The sequence below is a fragment of the Hylaeus volcanicus genome, chromosome 2, assembly GCF_026283585.1.
Source record: "Hylaeus volcanicus isolate JK05 chromosome 2, UHH_iyHylVolc1.0_haploid, whole genome shotgun sequence".
Taxonomy (NCBI): Eukaryota; Metazoa; Arthropoda; class Insecta; order Hymenoptera; family Colletidae; genus Hylaeus; species Hylaeus volcanicus.
This window is the reverse complement of record NC_071977.1, coordinates 31,385,519-31,407,825: the sequence shown is the minus strand read 5'-3', so window position 1 is coordinate 31,407,825 and position 22,307 is coordinate 31,385,519. Positions and strand designations below refer to the sequence as shown.

General features: G+C 45.1%; 1 protein-coding gene across 9 annotated transcripts in view; it reads left to right on the top strand.

The window, feature by feature from the left end:
• LOC128884687 (growth hormone secretagogue receptor type 1) overlaps nt 1–22,134 on the top strand; it is a 43,770-nt gene extending 21,636 nt beyond the window's left edge. For 8 of the 9 annotated variants that reach the window (XM_054138232.1, XM_054138227.1, XM_054138230.1 and 5 more), the window contains 3 exons: nt 12,331–12,439; nt 13,069–13,140; nt 21,093–22,134. In XM_054138232.1, the coding sequence (XP_053994207.1) occupies nt 12,331–12,439; nt 13,069–13,140; nt 21,093–21,813 (902 nt within the window). In that variant the 3' untranslated portion in view covers nt 21,814–22,134. Of the gene's footprint in view, nt 1–12,330; nt 12,440–13,068; nt 13,141–19,129; nt 20,870–21,092 lie in introns of those variants that run through there. The other variant, XM_054138234.1, reaches the window with a different exon arrangement.
• The last annotated feature ends 173 nt before the right edge of the window (nt 22,135–22,307 follow it).

Sequence of the window (22,307 nt, the reverse complement as noted above, 5' to 3'; positions counted from 1 at the left end):
TCTCGCTCCCTCGACGACGTTTTAATAGATCGCTGTCTCGTTTCCTAATAACCGGGTCAGGTGTGAAAAAGTCTGCTTCACGGAACGCCATTCGAGGACTCGTTGAGAAGCGAATTGTCGGTGCTTTTAAGCGAGAGAGTACTTCATCTCGAGGATGATCCGAGATTCCCAGAAATTTCAGAAGTAACTTCAACGCTGTAATTCTACTCGAAACAGCTCGAGGATAAGTTCGTCTCCAATCTAAACGCAATTTCCAATCAGGATCCAGCCGCGCGTCGACGTCCCCGCAGAATTCCGTTTAACTCTCAACGGAAATTTACTCGGAGAATTTACTCGAGCGATCGGTGGACGGTGGCACTTGAGGTGAAATCGAGACGAATTAGTTCGTTGTTAATCGCGCCGTTTGCCAGTTTCCCCGACGAAGTTACACGGTCGGTGCGCGTCGTCTGAAACGGACCAAGTTTTCGGCTGAATCGATTCCGGCGTGGATCGCCGGTCGATGGCTGCCAGTGCAACTTGGAAATCTCCGACAGGGATGATTAAATTCCAAATATCGTTCGCCGACTCGCTCGCCGAGAATCCACTGGGTAATTTTAATTAGAAAACGTTTGGGCACGGGGCAAAACTTTGCGAATTCATTTGGCCGAAACGGTAGCCGGGCGTAACTCGACAGAGCAGATCTCTCCGCGTGCTTTAGAATTTCCCAACGATCCCGGACCTTTTTCTTTGATGTAAATAAGTAAACGAGTGGAGAGAGGGGAAGGGGCGAAGTATGTTCGCATAGTTGGTAGACACGCTTTTATGCAGTGCATAATGGAACAATGCTGAAAATACAAGGGAAAAGTACGCTATGAAAAGTACGCCAATTTCGAGGACAAAGGAAGAGACTACACTCCGCGTCAAAACGATGGACGATTTGATTTTTTTTGTTTTTTATTAATACGGTTAATAGTCGATATAACCGAGGATTGGATTACTAAAGCGTTGAATTTTTTAAGTAAAGTTAATAATCGCGAACAGCGAGCGGATTCACTGGAATCGGGTGAAATTTACAGGGTGAAATTCACAGGGGTGTCCTGTGATTTTGTCTCGGATTGTACGCTTGTGAGTCCGACTTAATTGTATTCTCTGTGCGTCAGATTGCAAACATACCCTCGTTTCACTTCTCAAAAGAATAGCGAGACGAGGTGGCCATTGGGAGCACCCTATCGAATAGCATTATAAACTTGGATATTATATCAGCCTCGATGCTCTCGTGCGTTGAAAGAGGAATATTCTATAATAACTCGGTAGAAATACTTTATTTTGTAAAGCGAAAGCTACTTTAAAGTCGCATCGACCTCTGGGTCGTTGGCGACCATGACTTACAACTTGGACTTCTCTTTAAAGGTTAGGTCCTTTGTGGCAACGTAATAGAATTTAGTTGGAGAATGAAAACTTATTTTTGCGGTAGTGTATATATTAGACTGGATGTCGTTGCAAAATATGCAGGAATCGCATTACGTAAGATATTCTAACGTTGGAAACGTGTCTTTTTTGGTATTATTAGACTCGATTATAAATTCTTGAAGTGTTGGCACCACCAAGTTGTTTAGACTTACATCCAAACAAATTTTTAATAAATTTCTATTTTTAATTAATTACGTAATCGTCCTCGTTGTCGACATCCTTTCGCCATCTAGCGTGCAAATTTTCAATGCCGGATCGACGAGTGATAAACGAGTACTCGAAATTACAAAAACGACATCAGTTTGCAGTCCACCTGATACATCGTCGAATATCGATTTCCCCTTTTCCCGTTTGTAGGCCGCAACGAGAGGCGATCTAGAGAGCAAACGGACATCGAGCCTGTAATTCAAGGCGAAATAGATTTTCCTCCGTCTATGGAATTATCTGGCAGAGTTCCGTTCGGATCGGAGAAATTGCATTCATTTGAACGAAAATGGTATAACGATGACTAACAAATATCGACGGGTGTTTGATTACAATTTCGAATAAACGCGACGTGTAACGCGACGTGTTCAAGTTTCGCGGAACGTCAACAAAAATGAGATGATATTCCATACATTTATCGGGTTGCTCGTTCGTCAAAGAGGTGATGATACATCACCTATGAGCGTAACGGCTATCGACAGCTGCTTTGCGACGAGCGAGAAAGCCCCGAAAACCGTGACGAGTTAACCACGCAATTTAGATAGTGCGATCGCAATTACGACTCTCAAAGTTCGAAGAATCGAACGCCTTCTTGCCGCTTGCATCGAAACAAAAGACAACGCGGTACGACAGCTCGCGAAGCCGCCCGATGAGTGTCGAAATACATCGATCATTCTTCGACATTTCTACCGATCGAAACGTAACTTCCCTTCATACAGTTTCAAATTGTATAGGAATAAATTTTCAGCTGCGTAAGTACTTCCACGAGTCTGTCGTCACTGAGAAAGTGTTAACGGTGTTTCACGCTCGAGGCTGTACCTTCGACAAATCCAGAGATTCGAGAGGTATATCCCGAGGAAATACTCGGATAAAGTGAATGGGCTGACCGGTGGCGTGACGGGTCCGTCGAAATATTACATTGGCGAGGGCGAAACAGGATGTAGGAAGCGAATTTCATTGATCTGGTTGGTCTGTGATCACGGGGCTATTCAACGGAGAGAAACGAACACAGGTCGAACGCGGTACAGCCCCTCGAACAGCCAAATCCCTCGGTCGTATCGATTCACCGGGGACTTTTCCTGGGTATACAACGGATTTTTCCTCGATTTTTCGTTTCACTTTGCAAATTTCTCGCCGATGCGACGACGAACGGATCACGAATCCCTCGCGGCAAAGCGATTCGAATAGCGTGTGATGTTTTCTCGATAAAAGGTCCTAGTTTTCCATCCTCCGAGCCAGTTGTCGGTTTTATCACGCGCAGATCAGTCTCCAACGTCAACATTTCTAATAAAGTACCGTCTTCCGCGAACGTCGGTCTTTAATTTAATAATACAGCCCTATTTCCTGTATCCGATATCGAGGTATCGAGTCGCACCGGGCATCACAGTTCGTTCGCGCAGCATGCTCTCCAGAGCTTCCCATTTTACGAGAGCACGTGCGACCGAGCATATTTCGCTCAAAGGGTGCCAACATCTACGTCACGCGCCACCCTCGCGAAATCAACCCCTCCGCCCGAATCGTAAATTTCCTTTAACGTTTTCCCCAGCAGCGCCACGTATGGCCATCAGCATCCGGCCCTTCCGGAAGGATTGAAATTCCGTGGCTGGGTATATCTCGTCGACGCAGATATCCGGGTCTAGAAATAGGGATGAAAAATTAGACGGATCCCCGTGGAATACTCTAGGATCGGTTGCCATGTTCGCGTTTCCTTTCTCTGCGAGCCATCTTGGCTACCAGAGTCTGACGAACACGTTTTCAAGCTTCCGATCGCGTGCAAAATACTCTGCGTTGCGGTTTTTGCGCGATCTCTTTAAATAAGAGGAAAATCGGATCAGGTATTAATCGAATCGGTCGTTTTAGAGACGATTCACGAGGGTTTCAAGATTCTTAGACTCGCGCTACGGCTGACAACCCTTTTGGTCCCTTCACAAAACCGCCACCACAGTACTACAGTTACTGCAGTACAGTAACACTCGAGAAACGATACATACACGTATTTTGATTCATTCGTTTCGCTCTCGCGAAATAAAGCGTCGTTTTCCTTCGAACACTCGGCGTGATTCATTCAGGAAACCGGGAAACAGATTTCGAACGAAGTTGCATTCGTCCAAAGGAACAACGTCCTCTGGTCAGGTTTGGCCGTTCGCCAGCGTCCATTATCGTTCTCGTCGAGATTTCACGGAACCGTCTCTCTTCCTCTCCGTGATTTTTTTCCTTTTTTTAGGTGGTCTTAATTTATTCTCGCAGGTTCGCCGTTTTCCGCGTCTCCCTAAATCATTCTTAATACTCGGTTCCGTTTTGCCTCGACGAAAATTCAGCTCCTCCGCCAGGCTAACCCTTTGGTATTTGGGTTCTAGCTACGACACGCTCTTAAAATTTGCCAACTAGTCGTTTCGAAAAAGGAATTACGAAAAGCGCGGATTAGAGTTAGCGAAAATTGGAGCAAAAATTGGAGCAAAAATTGGAGCGAAAATTGGACGTAGAAAATATTTGCAAGTGTCTTATGGTGCGATGTATTACCCCAATGGTTAAAAGGGTTGAAGTCAAAGGAAAACAACAGAGCATCGCGATAAACCTCGGTGATATCGCTCGATATCTATGTCGATAGCTGTCTGCTTCGATAAATCGGTCATCGAGCATTAATGACATCCCGTCGTACATCGTAATGACACTCGCCTAGCCGTTCGTTTAACGATGATCGTACAGGGACGTTGTTTTGAGTCACCGTTGTTTGCGTAACGATGGGAAAATTGCTCTCGTTACCAGCTGATACAAAACTAGGCCAAAGATGGGAAAAATTTCGAAGGAAGGAATAAAGATAAACTTTTAAATGCACGACGAAAGATATAAAGATAGACTTTTCGTTTACGAACATCGAGGGAGCGTATTATTAGCTTTGAGTGTACCGTTGCATCAGTCGATGAGAAATATGACCAAATTGGCCACTCGTCGGTAGATTATATATCGATTTTTCTCTGGTTGAATAGCTATTCGATAGAGCTTTTCGCGAATTGCGGTTCGTGAATGCTGCGCGACGGGAGTGCATGTACAAAGCATCGTGGCTGTACTTGAAATTTATTTGCAATTCCACTTGGACTTTTTTCGAATGCGACGCATAACGATAACGATATTTATTAACCCTTTGCACTTGTCGTGCACAGTCCGCCACGCTTTGCCCGATACTTTTCGTGTTCCGTAAAACTGGCGGTACCGCTTATTTTTATTTAGCCCTCGAAAATATCAAATTTCCGACAAAACTATCGCCGCCTTTCGAATCGTCGGTCGCCGCGTGAAAGCGTCTTCATCTGCATAAGGCGGGTTTTCATGGATTACGGGCTAACCCAAATAGATAGCGAAGAAGTCAAGCGGGCTCTATCGCGTCTGTTTCGCGAGCGTGTTTGTGCAACCCCCTCGTCCACCGATAACGACGTGAATTTAATGAAAGTGACGCAATCGATGTTGCACAGCGAGCTTGGTTTCACGGTTAAACCACTTGTCAGCTTATCGCCGTAGTCGCGCGTTTAGCATCCAGAACACCTGGATTGATAAATCGAACTTGGAAGCGAAGCAGCTCGCGGAACTCGTAATACGACGTCGTTGTTATTAATGTTTAAAGGAAGTAAATCTCGCTATTTCGTTGAGACAAAATTTTATTTTGGCTATTTCATAGATCGCAATCTAGTTGCGGAAGGTTCGAGTAACTTGCAAATGGCGAAACGTCTTCGAAACGAGTGTCGATAGAGCAGGAAAGCATTGTTGGCCGGCGCTTTCAACGAAATTGCATTTGCTTGCTAATCGGGAGAAACGCGAAAGCACGCGTCCTCTCGGAATATTTCTTTTGTTTTATTTCTTCCGGGTCTCGCGTTTTATTATCATCCAATCGAACATTTTTAGGTCAACATCGAATCAACGCGGTTACGGTAAACCACTGACCCGCTTCTCCAAATTGGTTTCGTTATTTGTCGAAGAAACGAAGAGTTTTAACTGGTTTCCTTTCTTTTTTTCGCAGAAAATAGCATTCCATTCGCCTTTACGTGAAATATTACTTAATTTTCCTCGCGGAAAATGTTTTTCTATTTTCACCAGAGTCTCTCGGCCGACTCCCGTGCCTAAATGGCAACGTTAAACGCTGCCCCCGCAACCATCTTGCAACGTTTAATTTCGAAACCGATAGCGACCCACGTTGCCATCCATTTCGTTTGTGGCAATTTATGATACACCGCGCCGCGCTCGTATATCTCGATTGGGTCCATCCGATTTGCGTATTGACTGACGAAATATCATCGTCCCTCCAACGCCGCGGCGATTTACTGCGAGGAAGATTCTCGTTTCACGACAAACTGCGATCCCGGTGACGCAATTTTTTTTTCCCCTCGAATATGGTCTCGATAAGTATCAATCCCTCGACCTTTTTAAGTGGGTATAATCGATACGGAAGTATATTGTACGCGTTTTCAGTATCGATGAGCAATTTTGACAAACCATGCACACGGCGCTTCGAAGCGTGCTCCGAATTTGCCAAAAAAGGAAACACGGACCAGATGGAGAGCATGACACTCTCCAAGGTATGCCGTTGCCTTGGAATTTCCATTTGAATGCAAAGTATGAAAGGGTAGAAGAGTATAAAAAGGTACATTCTGCGCGGAAGGATGGTTCCACCGAAGATTGTTTCTCGTGCCGGGCTACGGGTACAATTTGCTAGCCTTGTTTTCGCTGTTCGCTTCTCTTCCATTTTTCTGCTTGCTTCTCTTTCCTCTTCTTTTCTTCTCCTCTCTTTTCTACTAAGACTCTTCCACATTGCCTCCGACATAAAATAAATGAGTACTCGACGCGGGCCGCGGCTGATCAATTACAAGTAACCTGTCCATCGGAGGATTAACCCTTGAAGAAATGTCTTCAAAATTATATGGTAGGTTCGTATAAGCTTATTCATATAGATATTTATACCGAAAAATTCATTTGGTGATATCAAAACTATTATTTAACCTTTCCGGTGCCCTGCGCGAGTATGCTCGTCAAATTATTTTGTTCTTGTCGTGCTCAAGACGAGTTAAATCGCACGAGCTTGTTGTTAATGAGTCGACTTGTCTCGAGGTCTTTCCTATTTAAAAAGCTCGTGCGATTTACCTCGTCTTTAGCACGACAAGAACAAAATAATTAGACGAGTACGCTCGTCCAGAGCACCGAAAAGGTTAAAAGTGATTTTTTGAACGTACAATTTCAATTTTACATGTATCAGAATACGGCTAATTATTAATCGAAATAATAATACATCGAGTCACGAACGTTCATAGATGTTTCTTTTCGAAGCAGAGCTTTCGGTTTCACAGAAATTCGTTATAAAACTGGCCCGGATTTGATTCGATAGAAAAATGCCTCGAGCGCAAAGGGTTAAAAGTTGAACCTTATCAAAGGCACAGCAGCCAGTGCGTCTCCCATTTCCAAGTTTCCCGACGATTACCCGAAAACCTCAGCGTCGTGCAGCGGCTGGGGGGATGAGTCCTAATTTAATATATCCCGTGGACCCGGCCGGTCCACAAAGCCTTTTATCCGTCTCTGGTAGTCCTTGAAGATTTGCTGGGACAAGGCTAGGGCAAGGTGGAGAGCAGAAGGGCACGCGTTACGGGACGTACTCGAAGGCCTGGAGGTGCTGGACAAGGTTGATAGGGGCTGGAAACGAGTAGGTGAACGTCTACCACCCGCTAGGAATTACCGTTGCTCTTAGAGGCTGTACCGAGCTCGAAGCATTTAATGCTACGCCCGTCGTAACGCCGTCCAGGCTTCCATCCAATTCTCTTTAACCTCCGTGGCAGGAAATACGATGGAATAGGCGCCTGCCTAGCCACCGCCAGCCATCTCCATCGGGTCACTTTCTTCGCCAACATCGAATCCTAGACGGATTCCACCGAGCCAGATCTGCCGATCTTGACACCATTGTCTGCTCGTGCGTTCTTTCAACGCGACCACGTGCTCGGTCGATCGCAAATACTCGAACGATTTCAAAACGAAGACATTGTTTATTCGAGATTCATGGAGATCACGGTTGGACAACTCGTAGAATTTTTTACTATTCGGCCCTTTACTACCGGAAAAAGTGTCCATTCGAGGTCCAAAACCCGCTCCACTTGTCCAAGAATTTGAAGTTTCGAGAGACCCCTGAGGTATCGTCCAGCGATCGGTTATTACGTTCTAAAAGGAATTAAAGGACCTGGTTTTACGACGAGGGGAAAAAATCTCGCAATATCCAGGAAAAGGATGGAGGATCAGTGTCTCGAGAAAACGCCTTACGTAATTTACGAACGGCCTCTGAGGAGCAGTGTAGGCCACCGCGAGAGCCAACGTCAGCCACGCGTCTTTTTCGCTCCCCCTTAAGCTGGGATCCGACTCGTTCGAAACGAGCCGTATTCTATCCACTCGCGGTAACACGAGAGCCATTTGTCTAAATTTGCGTAAAGCCTCGGAGCCCCTTTTTTGGAGCCACGGCAATGAAGTTCTTATCGGTCCTCGTTAACGAGAAGAGCCCCGTTAGTTCAGTTCTAGAACTCGTGGCGCGATAAGACCGACGCGGCTTAAGTGGATAGTCGTATTTTTCATTATCGTACTCCTCATCCGGCCAGTATTTGTGTCGCTACGATTGTTTGGCGGAAACCTCTGCTTCTATTTAGGGCTCTAACCGAAACGAAAACGCGCCAGTGTAAACGAGAGTAATTTGAGGCGCTACTAATTTTAGGTGCCATTAGTTTGAGGCGCCACTAATTCGAAGCGCCGTTAGTTTGAGGCGTCACTAATTCGAAGCGCTATTAGTTTGAGCCGCCACTAGTTTGAGGCGCTATTAGTTTGAGGCGCCACTAGTTTGAGGCGCCACTAGTTTGAAGCGTCATTACTTTGAGGCGCCACTAATTCGAAGCGCTATTAGTTTGAGGCGCCACTAGTTTGAGGCGCTATTAGTTTGAGGCGCTACTAATTTGAGGTGCCACTAGTTTGAAGCGCCATTACTTTGAGGCGCCACTAATTCGAAGCGCCATTAGTTTGAGCCGCCACTAGTTTGAGGCGCTATTAGTTTGAGGCGCTACTAATTTGAGGTGCCACTAGTTTGAAGCGCCATTACTTTGAGGCGCCACTAATTCGAAGCGCTATTAGTTTGAGGCGCCACTAGTTTGAGGCGCTATTAGTTTGAGGCGCTACTAATTTGAGGTGCCACTAGTTTGAAGCGCCATTAGTTTGAGGCGCCACTAATTCGAAGCGCTATTAGTTTGAGGCGCCACTAGTTTGAGGCGCTATTAGTTTGAGGCGCTACTAATTTGAGGTGCCACTAGTTTGAAGCGCCGTTACTTTGAGGCGCCACTAATTCGAAGCGCTATTAGTTTGAGACGCCACTAGTTTGAGGCGCCACTAGCTTGAGGGCCTCTCTGAGAAAGATCTCTGAGAAGGCCTCTAAACTCCAATGCTTCCTCCCTTTCCTACAATATCCCGCCAAACAACGCAACCCAGCGAAAGGAACAACGCGATAAAGAAGGAAACGATGATGCACACTGCTCGAGCAAAACACACCAGCCAATGTAGCGCGACTAAAAGAATGCAATATCGCCATTGAACCGTCAACTTATAGAATTTCATATCACCGAGGCAGAGAACCTTTTTTCACCGTTCAATATTGTGCGTCGCGGCGGAACGACCCACGATGTCGACGACGACTTAAGGTTCGAATCTCGGTTCAGTGAGCTTCCATATAAAATTCAGCGAGGTCCGTGTTTCATTGATAAAGGCGGCAAAGCAGGGATAAAATGTATAATATCGAATCGCGGGACTTGGCGCCGAGATAATATTCCGCGTCGCTGGCCATCGGCTGACGGAAATTTATTTTCAAACTGTCGATTCCCGCAGGAGCATTTCTACGGATTTGTTCGAATGAAAAGCGTTCGCGAGGCAGAAAATTGCCGAACGCATTATTATTATTATTGGTGACGAGAAAGGAAGGAAATCACTTTTAAGGTATGCACTTTTCCTAGATTTTCTGGCAGCCGAAAGAAACTGCGACGATTCGTCGAAAACCGGGACACGTCCGAGGGAAAGAAGAGAAACGACCTTCTTGTTCGTTCCTCGAGCGACGCGTAATTCGTGACGATCCGATTAAGCGTCGATGCAATCAGAATGCTTAATGAAAATTGTCGGATAACGTTGATTCAGCGACATTCATTTGAATCGGAGCCGAAGGGGGTCGTATTCGAATAGATGCGTAATTTCCATTTGGGAAATGCTTCGTTACGGTACACCACTTCTAATTTTTCTTTTAGCAGAAATCCACGCACAGTTTATGTCACTTTATACGATTTACCAATGAGCCATTGTTCGGACGTACGATTTTCCGATTGTGCGTAATAAATGAACCGCGGATTTTTACGCGAGAAACTACAATTTTGCACCCTCTCCGAGAAAGTTATTCGGTATAATTTCAAAGAAATTGTTTCGTACTTTTTAATGTAGTAATATTTTTCGAAGTCGGTTACATTATTTTTTTCCCCAATAATTATTTCATCTTTCGTTTAGACTCCTACGATATTATACACACAGTAAAATAAATAAATCCGACGTCAGACGATTGCCGCGCGCGGATGCAGGAAGCGAAGAAAGGCTCCGAAAGATTGCAAATTAATCGACTGAAAGTTTCGACTCCGGTCCGAGTTTTAAACGTTTCTCGCAGTACCGTGCAGATTGAATTCTTTCGCGCTGCGTTCCCATCTGCCGCGTTCCCGTTGAAAAATATGAGAACACGCCGAGCACCGGGATACGGCGAAACAAATGTTTGGAGCGCGGAGCGAATTAACGTCCCGTAACGCCTAATAATTCTTCGCGGCTTACGGCTGGACAGCTTTCAGAGTTTTTGGCGGCACTATTATTGGACACTTTCTTCCGATTCTCGCGTCTAAACTTAGACGCGGGGTGAGAAAAGCAGCGTGTACATTTCTAAAAGCTCCGCGTCGAAATAGAACTTTTACAACTTTGATCTATTTTTTGCTGAAATCCATTCTGTAAACGGTGCCGGGTTGGATAGACAAAACGTGTAGAACTAGACGATTAGACGGCTCGAAGAAATGATACGCTAGAGAAACGGCAGCTGTCCGCGTGTCTGAATAGGAGAAACCTAATAAAAAACGAAAGATCAGGACGTTGAACGAAATGCTTCGAAAAATAATAATATCTTTTACTCGAGCACGAGAATTATTATTAATGAGATACAGTCGTAAAAAGCTGTCCAGTGTCCGGATCACTCGAAGCTATAAATCAAGAAATATACATATTTACGAAGGCTGATATCAAAGAATCGTCTTAATCGCGAGAAGCAAGGACTCGAGCATTAGGAATACAGGACCCTCCCCGAAGGAAGCTGCGTTTGCTATGAAGAAGTAGGTCACCGCTAGCAGAAGATTTTTAAGTAAGCGTGATACATCCAACGAGCGAGAATAATAGGGAACGATACCGCAAAACAACAGACTAGCTCTACGTAAAAATGAAGAAACCGAGCAAAGTTTCGAGGATGAAGATCTTCGGAGACCCGGGCTTCGTAAACAATGGTCTTGGTGCGTCTCGCGAAAACGTTTGCCAAAAAGATGCAACGGCAAAAAACGGAAGCGCTGGAAAGAATTGCTTCCGTTCATCTTGGTAGGAGAGACATCGAGTAAGTGGAGGAACGGTACACCGGAAAATAATAGTGTCCAGGGCGTCGTGCCAGTTTATTGGGACACCTTGATGGCCAGACGAGCTTCCGTTCGGGAATCGTAAATCTCGTCCGTTTGTTGAATGGGAGAATTAATCCTGACCTATTAAAGGATCGGAACGCTGCAACTGAGAAATTACGCGACAATTAGCCGTAGGTAATGAAAAAAAAAAGTTAAGTAGCGTTTTCGAGTTTCCAAATATCTCGAATTAGAGACGATCGCGTCAGCTGTTGGATTACGGGTGGAAGTAACGAAACGAAATACTATACTTTTGTATAAAATGCGGTCACATTCGCTATAGAGGTTGTCTCTCAACCAACCGACACCCCAACGGTCGAACTCGAGTTTCGACGCCGGTATTTATTGTATTTATTGTAACAGGCTTATCACCTCGCACTTTTAATTACCGAAGAACCGAACGAACTTCCAAAGAGATGTAATTCATTCTTGTTATCGGACCAAATCAACATCAGCCGTCGCGAAACAAAACATCGATCGATCCTCCCGTTTGACAGATTTTTAATCTTAGCATCCTCGTATCGGCGCGCACTCGACGGAACGTTGCGGAATTCATTCCGGCGATCTTCTTTCCACGGTTATTTATATTCCCAGAGGCAAATATCAGCAAGAAACGTGAGTATATTAAGCTTCCAGGGATTCGATTGAATTCTTGAAATACTGCGCGTACGCGTCGTAAAGGCAAATAATACAGCGAGCGACGCGACGAACGGTAAAAGATATTAATCGTGATCCTCGTTGCAACGATATTTGTACACGAACGTAAAAACGAGGATCGACGCTTCGTACTAACGTATTCGCCGCGAGAGTCTGTATTTTAATAACCGTACGGATTTTTTTCCGGTGGTTCGGTGAAACGGGAAAACGAAGCGCGTAATCGTCGCTCCTGTAAAAGGTTCGCTTACTTTCGCGTACTAATAGATCATATTTCTTTCGTTTTCAGGTAAAGCGGTGCCGTTTGTGGAGCTGACCGTGGCGCATGCCTCGGTTCTTACGATCTTGGCGATCAGCTTCGAACGGTACTACGCTATTTGCGAACCTCTGCGGGCGGGGTAAGTAAATAAACAAAGTCAGTAAGTATCTTCTAAGTTTAGCAATAAATACGTCAGTCTTCGTTGTACTCCTTTCGTGTAAACATATAGCAGAAATAATAGAGAACATGCGAAACAGTGAAGCATACAGTCAACAAATATTCGTACCCTCTGTGTCTATCGAGGAAGATCGACTAAGCTTGATAAGCTTGTATAGGGTGTCCCACCCTATATGTACAGCAACATATTTATGCAAACATACACTTGGAAACATCGAACCTACCATTTAATTTAAACAAATTAATTCAATAGACACAGAGGGTGACATTGAGTCTCGTGGATCAATCTTCGTAAATTTTCACGTCACCTTCGAGTGTTAAAAATAGTGCAAAGTCGCGACGAATTGCGTAGGAATGTTAGTCGTCGTTCCCAATGTCAGTCACGAGCCGGTACTAATATTTTCGTATTCCCGTGATTTCTCTACGGTTGTCCCGTGTCGCTTCAATCGTCGCCGCTTTCCCAGTATCGGCTCGATTGGTATTAGAGCCGTGTTTCCCATCGATCCTAGATGTCAGTCACGATTCCGTGGGAGACACCGTTCGCGAAACAGTTGCTCGACGAACGGCCGATTTCTATTCGGTTTTTTCCAGATACGTGTGCACCAAGGCCAGGGCGACGTTCCTCTGCCTTCTGGCGTGGGTGGCAGCGGCGCTGTGCACAAGGTGAGGAGATGCAAACATTAAAAAAAGAAAAAAGAGAGTAGTAGACGCGCGAGCATCAACGCTTTCCACGTTTTCTTCCCAACCGACGCTTGCCGCGCTTGTTTCGTTTGCTTTGTCCAGCCTTCCCTCGATCCATCTCGCCTTCTTTCGTTCACGCTCGATCCTCGCCACCGCGTGCCTAGATCGCGTGGAAATTCTCCTTAACGAAGGACGAAAATACTCGCTCTTATCTTCGACTATTTTTCCTGTGCTTTGAAAAAAAAAAAACGACTTATTCTCCCTGCTTCGACGGCTTATTCTCCTTGCTTTTCCTTGCGTCTTAAGTACGTAACAAGTACGTAACAAGTACGTGACAAGTGATCGTTCAGGCTTGGATACGTTTCGTTTCTCCGATATTCGCAAGCTTTACCCCTAATTTATGCGGTGTCGTTTCGCTTGTTCGTAAATTACGCATCCGTGCAACTACTTCCCTCCCTCCGTCCGCTGCCATTTTGGAGCATACTCTCGAAAACGAGCCAGGTACCGTTCGCACAAATCACGAAATTAATATCCCGGCTCTCGTCGTCGCGTTTACAAATGCAGAGGATTACGCTCGACGATATTGAGCATAACTGCCCCGAGTATGTAAACACAGGCTCGGGAGCGGTTCGACGCCGAGGTGCGAACCTCCTAACTGCAGTGAATCACGCGGCAGTTAACGGGCGCAATAACGTTTGTCCCGTTAAACTCCCGAGTATTTACACGCGCGTACGGCGCGCCGTGCGAACTCAATGGATTTTACATTCGACCCATTGTTTTCCCACCGACAATTCGTATTCCTGTCCATACGGGATGAAACATTCGAAACGAGGCGCGCGCGGTCGTTCATTTTTAGAGGCAGAAGTGAACACTCGAGGTAGAAGTACCATTTCGTGTCGTTATTTTTTCTTTAACTTAACCCTTTCCGTAAACTCTCTTGTTCGTTGAGTTTATAGTGCTCGGGGACCTACCGACTATATTCGCTCCCCTTTTTATTTGTTATTGCACTTATCTTTATTCGTGATTTTTCGCCCTAGGCTTTCTCCAAACTTTGTATTTTTGTCAGCCAGCCCTAACCGAACCATGGAACTGGTTTCTGGACTCCAGAAACTCTCTAATAAACTCTAATTCGTGGGCACGTAAAAAAGAGAAAAGTGCTCGGTGTCGAGAAAAATTGTGCCAAGGATCGTCCAAAAGATTGTTATCTTATGCGAGCGCGAAAATCGATACGATCCCGAAATCCTACGTAAATATAGGATGGTATACTGGAAGAATCCTCAGGCCAGGTACGTTTTGACAATCGAGGTCCTATTGTACGGCGAACGGACAACCATACGCGGACAAAAGGATTCAATTTCTGGATCGTAAAGTCCACATGTCGAGAGCGTTCTTTCTTCCACGAGCTGGCCAAGATGAGAGCGAGCGTGGCTGCCGCATCTTAAGGTCATGCCAGGACTGCGAGGGTGTCGTAAAAGGAATATTACCCGTAAACCACTTCCCATGAATGACTTCGCTACGCTATTTCGTCTCGCAGTTCGCGGGTTGTCGAATCCTGAGACCACGCGGATTCCACGTCGACGAATTTATATATATATATATATATATTTCTTTTTTATCAAAGAGTACTCGAGCCGAATCGAACGAAAAAAAGTACAACGGAAAATCTGTGGAAGGTAACGAGTTTTTCTTTCAGTTTTCCACTGAAATTTATCGCGAATTTTATTGCGCATAATTGCTTTTCCAATCGCCATTGGCATGCCCATAAATCGTTCCGTTAAGTGAGGATTTATACGACTCGGCCGTTCTATCTATTTCACTGCGAGCGGTATTTGTTCGGTTTTGGAACGTTTAGCCAGGCGCAAATTGTATTAAGCTTTTTGTGGTCGTGATTAGGACAATTACGGGTCCGCGAACAACACTTAACCGATTCGTGATCGCGCAGAGGGACACGATTTTAAGCGTCTGCTCGGACCGGAGACAATGGGCGTTTGACAAATTTACTTAACGCGATCTTCCTCCACGCGGTTTGCTAAACTCGAGTCAACTCAACTTTTTATGTAGAGTTAGTTAACAAAATTCTATTTCCAGTTTTAGATCCACCTATCGATTCCGAGCGCATAAATGAAATTAACTTTTAGCTCGACCGCTTTGTCGTTCTCCCGGTAATTTTTTCGTGAAACAAAGCGAAATGGAGCCGTACTTTACGCGCCGGGGATTCGTTTGTTCCTCGTCGATACATTTAATTACGCAAAGTGCTCGCGTGTGGCGTTCCTACTTAATGTTTCAGAAGCGATAGCTGCATCAGGGAGATAGAACTCGATCAGACGAATACTGATGTAATTTCAGAAGAGCATTCGTAATTTCAGACGGGGACCATTTTTCTTCCACGTTTCTACCGATCGAAACGTAACCTCCTGTTACGGGTTGTGGGTTGATTTTTTGATAGGAATTGGTGGACGGGCAATCGCTACACTTCTGCACTAAATATAGTGAAATATAGAACCGAATATATCGCGTAATGAGTAATTGTACTTGAACTCGTAACGCGCGTGGTCGTACTCGTCTCTTGCCTTTGCAAACTAAGTTAACTTAAAGCTAAGTTACCTAAGTTAGCTTAGGGTAGCTTAGCTAACCTCCCAACACCTCCCTTCGTTTATTTCTGAATAGGGCATTATCGTTTCAATCATTGACTTCTAGGTTCAAAATTCCCGTTTACGCTATCAGTGTTTCTCACGTTCGTCGAGAGCACCCTCTCAAATAGTAACGTTGGGTGTTCGATGTAGCATCATCATTGGTAGGGACAAAATACATAATCCAGGCTCACGGAACTCGTAGATTACGGGATTATAGAAGGGCCTCGGTCGTTGGAAAAATGTTCCCAGTCCGACCCGTATAAAATTCCTCCCGCGAACGGATCTTTGATCTCTTAACGAGGGAAGAAATCTGGGAAGCTCGTTCCTCTATTTTCTTTCCGCGTGGGAAGACTTTACGTACTCCGATCCGATGCATAAATTCACGGATTATACTCGACAGGGTAGTCCGGGCATTCTTCGAACATCGATTTCCTCGCCTTGCACTTTCTTTTCATATCCAAATTAATTTTTATGCTGCAAAAAGATTCGCGAAATTCTTTTACAACTATCACCTGGTACGACTTAATCCTCGCTGAATTCATTTAAAATATGTTTCAACTCTTCCCAATTTCTTATACATGTTCTTCGTACATGTAAGACAAATTTATGCTTTCTATTGGTTCTCTTTAATATAAGGAGAAGCTCTGTTAAACGGTCCAAAATGATTGGAAAATGTCAGCCTTTGTTCCACATCCCGCAACCAACGAAATATTCTTTGGAATTACAAGCACCTCCAGGTTCTGCAATCCTTTGCCCGTTATTGTAATACGTTCTCGTTACGTTCGACTTTGACTAAACGAAAGCTTCCATGCAGCCACGGTTCAAAAGACTTTGAATTTCAAGAGGACGCTCTCTACCGAGATTGGATACGAATACAGACCGAGGCACACACAGGAAAATTGCGAAAGTAATTTTATTGCGCTCCTCCTTCGTATATAATTGTTTTAATTAATGCGCGCACTTTTCGAGAACGGTTGAGCTTGTCGCAGAAATAGTTATTACTAGACAGCGGATTTTATGCGTTTGCGATTTAAACTGACGTAATAAACACGTGCTAAATATAACCGAGAGGTATGTGCATTCGTGCAAAATAAAATAATAGTGTTATAATAATAATTGTGAAATATATTCGGCATATACGTATATTATTATCATCGTGTATATTTTAAGTATGTGTCATAAGTGTATAAAATCCTCGATCTAAGTAAGAACATTTTCCACAAAAACGTCCACCACACTTTGTTTTCTAATAATATAGTAGACCGACGCTTCTTCTCAGCGTGGAAAGCGTCGAAAGAGCCAGAGATCTCTCTCGTCGGTAGCCCGTCTGATTAACCATCCGAATTTCTCCTGGAACTTTATTCGACGACGAAGGTAGCAAAAAGTTGTGTCCACGGTTCGCGAAAGTTCGTTCCAACGATACCGAATTGCATGATTCAAGAACCTTCAGCTCCTCGCGGACGAGTTTTTCCTTTCGCAATAAAGGTATAAAATGCGATCGTTCCGCAACGAGCCAACTTTCATTTTAACTTTAAAAGTTTCAAGATAAAGATCCAAGGAAGTTGCAACTATAGCACCGAATCGCGCCACTAGAAATTGTCATTTCGTTAGGCGGAGACAAGGACGTACGAATTATTCAAAATTAATTTTTATTCGAACGAAATAATACTACGCACAGTTGGTCGCATAAATATTCGTACCCTCTATGTCTATCGAAGAAATTTCTTTAAATTTATTGGTTATTGGGGTCAGAAGACAATTATCACTCAGTTATTCCCTTTTATAAGACCGAAAAGTAATCAACATTTATTAAAAGAAATTTTAAATTCTAATCGATCATCTGCTGATTTAAGTAGAACTCGAGGCAATAAAAAACAGAAATTTGTCGAAACCAAAGAGAGGAACTGTTGCTCCGATAGCGTGTCCGCTGAATAAGCAATCGAATTTCTGTTTAGTAAGCACGAAAGCAAGATGAATGTCTAGGCACCGGGTAGCCCGAGGGGTAAATCTTCGCTATAGAGTTTCGAACGTTCGCGGAGGATCCTGCGACACAATAACATTGATGGATCGTTTCTTCGGGCTCCTCCGTCTGATCTACGAGGCAATTTGGCTACCAACGTTGACGCATCGCCATTTACGTTTACTCTGCGATCACTTTTCCCTTTAACAAGGGAAACCTGGCGATCGAATTTATCTTTTCACGAGTGGTAAGCAATATTTTCTCCTAAAATCTTCGAGCGGCGTAGATTGGCAAGCCTGCCCTTTCGTTTTCTCTCGAACGAAAGAAGAAACAGGCCTTTCGTAATTACGGGAAATTGTGGCGCGTCGAACCTCGATGGAAACGCGATATCACGGTGTCGTTTTTCGCGCCAGGTTTGGATTCGAACCAAGACGAAGAAGAAGAAGAAATGCAACAGGATATTCTGTTTCGCTTCGTGGGAGAGCCGCCGTCTGTTGGCCTGGCGTCCTCGACTTTCCTGAGCTCGAGCTCCGAGGAACGTTGAAAAGCACTCCGTCGTGAAAAGCGATCCCGATGATTAACACTCGTTACCGCGGTTTTTCACTTGGAACTGGAAATTCCTGTTATTCTCAACTTTAACGAAACATTAGTCAGGGATTAAAGGCACGTGTTTCGAAACAGGTGTCTTCGTACATTTGTTCAAAGACTAACCCTTTGCACTCGAGAGGTGACTCTAGGTGACCACTAGGTTTGCTTAGATTTCATTATCTATACAACTCGAAGTGTAAGTAAAACAATTTCCGGTGAAGCAATCTGATTCTAAAATTTCTAGATTAGGTAGATAGCAGAAAAAAGGCCTCGAGTGCAAAGGGTTAAATACGTAACATAATATTACCACGACAGTCGTTAAGGTCCTCTACACTAGCTGCGAAAAAATTTAACCAAAGAGCTACCATTTCGGTCCACTTTTACAAATGTGGTTCCGTTACGATTAATTCCTACATAATCCCTACATAATCTTCACGCGTTTAAAACTATGTCACGGTAGTTTAACAGCTTCCAATGGCTACAAGACACTGATACTAGTACTTCCAAAACATTGGTACATTTCCATATAAAGCAACCACTGACTCGGACGACACACCCACCCAGCAAAACGTCGATCCAAGAACTGGCCAGCTTGGCCATGCTTGACGGACGAGTCCCCGTCCGTCGCTGTTGGTTGAGGGGCTAAAGACACCGCTTTCACGTTAATCGTAAGACACCACTGTTTGTTTCTTCGACTCGCCTAAGTCCGTCCCGCTTGAAACGAACCATCCGTCGGTTCCTCGATCGGCGAAGCTCGTTCACCGCCAACAATCGTTTTAACTGATTGCAGTCCCATAATCTGGGTCTCGCAGTACGGGGAGATGCGCGTGAACGATACCAGAAGCGATCAGGACGCGAGGAACGTAATCCCCGTCTGTCTGACAATGGCCGACAACACCGCCACGGTGGTCTTCTTCCTGCTTCTCGTCCTCTTCTTCTACGTCGTGCCGCTGCTGATCCTCCTGATCCTCTACGCGTTCATCGTCAAACACCTGATGCCCGATCCCGGCAACACCAGCGACACTTACCACGCCAGGGCGAAGAAGCAAGTGATCACGATGCTGCTGTCGGTGGTCGTCGGCTTTTTCCTCTGTCTCTCGCCGTACAGGATCCTAATCTTCTACATAATCGTCGCGCCAGCCGAGCAGATCGCAGCCCTCGATCGCGACACCTTCTTCGCCGTCATCAACTTCGCAAGGATCATGTTCTACCTCCACAGCGCCCTCGACCCGATACTCTACAACCTGATGAGCAGCAAGTTCCGGAAGGGCTTCTTAGGGCTGTGCAGACCGAGCTGCAGAACCGGTCGCTCGAAGGGCAGCATAGCTGGCGCCAGAAGGACCGACACCACCGAGCAGGAGGAGAACTTTGTGTGAATAGCAGTGGAAGAGGACGCGAGAAAATTATAACTACATACCTTTTCTGTCCCCGACACGTGTTTTATTATACGTTCAGAACTTTCCTCTTTTAAACGGATGTTATTCCCTCTGCTGTTTACTCTCTACTGGCACTCAACTTACGTGTGCTAGGTTTACATACTAAGCCTGGATGAACGCGGGCCGAAAACTTGGCCCTACATGCCGCTCGGTACGTACGGCGGATCGCCAACCGAAAACATCAATAACCGGTCGGTAACAGTCGATGCTGCAGAATCCAACAAATGTTACTGATAACGGAAGAAAGAGCACCACGATTGAGTAACGAGGTGGTGCAAGTTGCACTCTAGCTGACCGGTCTTTAATCTTTACAGTATTTCTGCTGACGACGTTCTATCTTTATCAACGCCTGTTTTGATATAATGTTCGTTACCGAAGAGTATCAGTTTTAAGGCAACGGAATGAAACGGACGTCGATAAGCTCGTAGATAGAAGCATGTATTCTAAGTACATTTAGTATTTATTAGAATAGAGTCGTAGAATCCTCGGTCTATAACTGCCAAAAAATTCCGTCCAACGAGACGCTCCGCCCTAAAAGTATCACGTCCCTTGAATGTGCGACCGTGTTACTATAGATTCCTTTCGAGACTGAAAATTATAATGATCAGCGGAAAAATTAATCGATCGAGACAAAACCCGAAGGAGCAGCCCATAGACTGGTACTTGAGATACCAGTCGATCCCATAATTATTCGTACCTTCTATGTCTATTGAAGACATTTTTCTAAATTGATCGACAGGTTTGATGTTTACATTTTTTTATTTCAAGTATTCACACGTGTAAAGTCTATTTATGTACATATTTATATCGAAGCATTTAATTTAGACATAAATATATATTGTAACATCAAAACTATTATTTAGTTCAGTGAAACTCGTTCGATAGAGGGTATGAATATTTATAGGATCGACTGTATTTGAACTTTGACGAAGTTACAAGTATAAATACCACGATAAATGTTTGATTACGAACCGTAAACAAACCTCGGAGAGCATCGGTCCGCTAGTGAACGCGATAAACGTAGACACGAATGTATCAACAGAGACTATTCGATCCTCCGGACACGTTTGCAAATAAAGCTTCTTCGCTCGACAGACCTCCCGTGTCACTCTCAACCTCCATAAATCTTCTCCTCCATCCTCTAGAAATCGAAGTCGCACCCTGCTCGACGTTCCCAAGCACGCTTCCCACCGTTCTCGTGCTTCGACGACCAAAACCATGGCGCTGAGTACGAGAAATCGTTCTCTAGAAAGCTAAAAGTCGCAAACTTGTCCCGTAGAAAACGCTCAGAGTGAGACCGTAACCGTTTGTTCGCAGTCCCATCCTGTTCACGGTCAGCTACGAGCTAGAGGAGACCGATAACGGTACGTACATTCCCACCTGTAACACCGTGGCGACCACTTACTGGGTGATGGGTTTCTTCGTGACGACGGTGGTCATCTTCTTCGTGGTACCCCTGCTGATACTGGTGGTTCTGTACACGGTGATCGCCCGACACCTGATGGCGAACCCGACGATAAGTCGCGGCTCCTCGAACAACATGCTCAGATATCGCAAACAGGTGATGCTGATGCTGGGAACCGTCGTGCTGTGTTTCTTCTTGTGTCTGCTGCCGTTCAAGGCGTTCACCATATGGATCCTCGTGGTCCCCGAGCGAATGGTGATCCGTCTAGGCGTCGAGGGCTACTTCACTCTGTTGTACTTCTGCCGGGTGATGCTTTACTTAAACTCCGCGATCAATCCCATCCTTTACAACCTCATGTCCACCAAGTTCAGGGAGGGATTCCTCCGGCTGTGCGGGCTGGGGCCCAACAGGAGGAAAAAGAAGAAAACGTCGGATAGAACCGGTACGTACACCACCGGCTCCACGAACTGCAGCAGCAACCACTCCGACTTTTGGAGGCGGCACAGCAGCAACAAGAGCGCCGGCAAGGCGCCCGCCAGCAACGCGTCCGCCGAAAAACAGATCAAGCTGCCGCTTCAGGCGGCCGTCGTCGCTGGCTGTATCGTTAGGAAGAAACAGGAGAGCTACGTGTAAAAGAGCGAACGGTGGGACGACTATCCGAGACTGACTGTGATCATCTACCATTCCGTATTAACGTAGCACCTGTCGTTCGCACTCTTATGCACCATCGAACGATGCGAGACGTTCATCTTTCGCGACCTAGTCCAAAAGGAATCGCGAACCGAGGCTGTTCGATCAACAGGAAGGTCGAGTGGCCTCTCAAAGTCGTTGTAGCCGTGAATGCGTTAGACTCTGGGTAAGTAAATAAAGAGGTGGGTGTCTAATTATTAGCTTTTACCAAAAACTTCTTTCGTCGCTTGCACTCGGTTATTTTGTGCGACAGTGTTAGGTCTCTAATAAACGTTGGTCTATTTTATGTTGGTACTTTCCTTATCTAAGGGTCCTTATTTTGGATACCTTACCTCTGATGACACGACGTAATCCTCTTGGCGCACCCTCTCTCTCTGTCTTTGATAGATAAATAGATAAAGAGTGAATAGTTTAATCTCAAGTTATATTAAAGACGC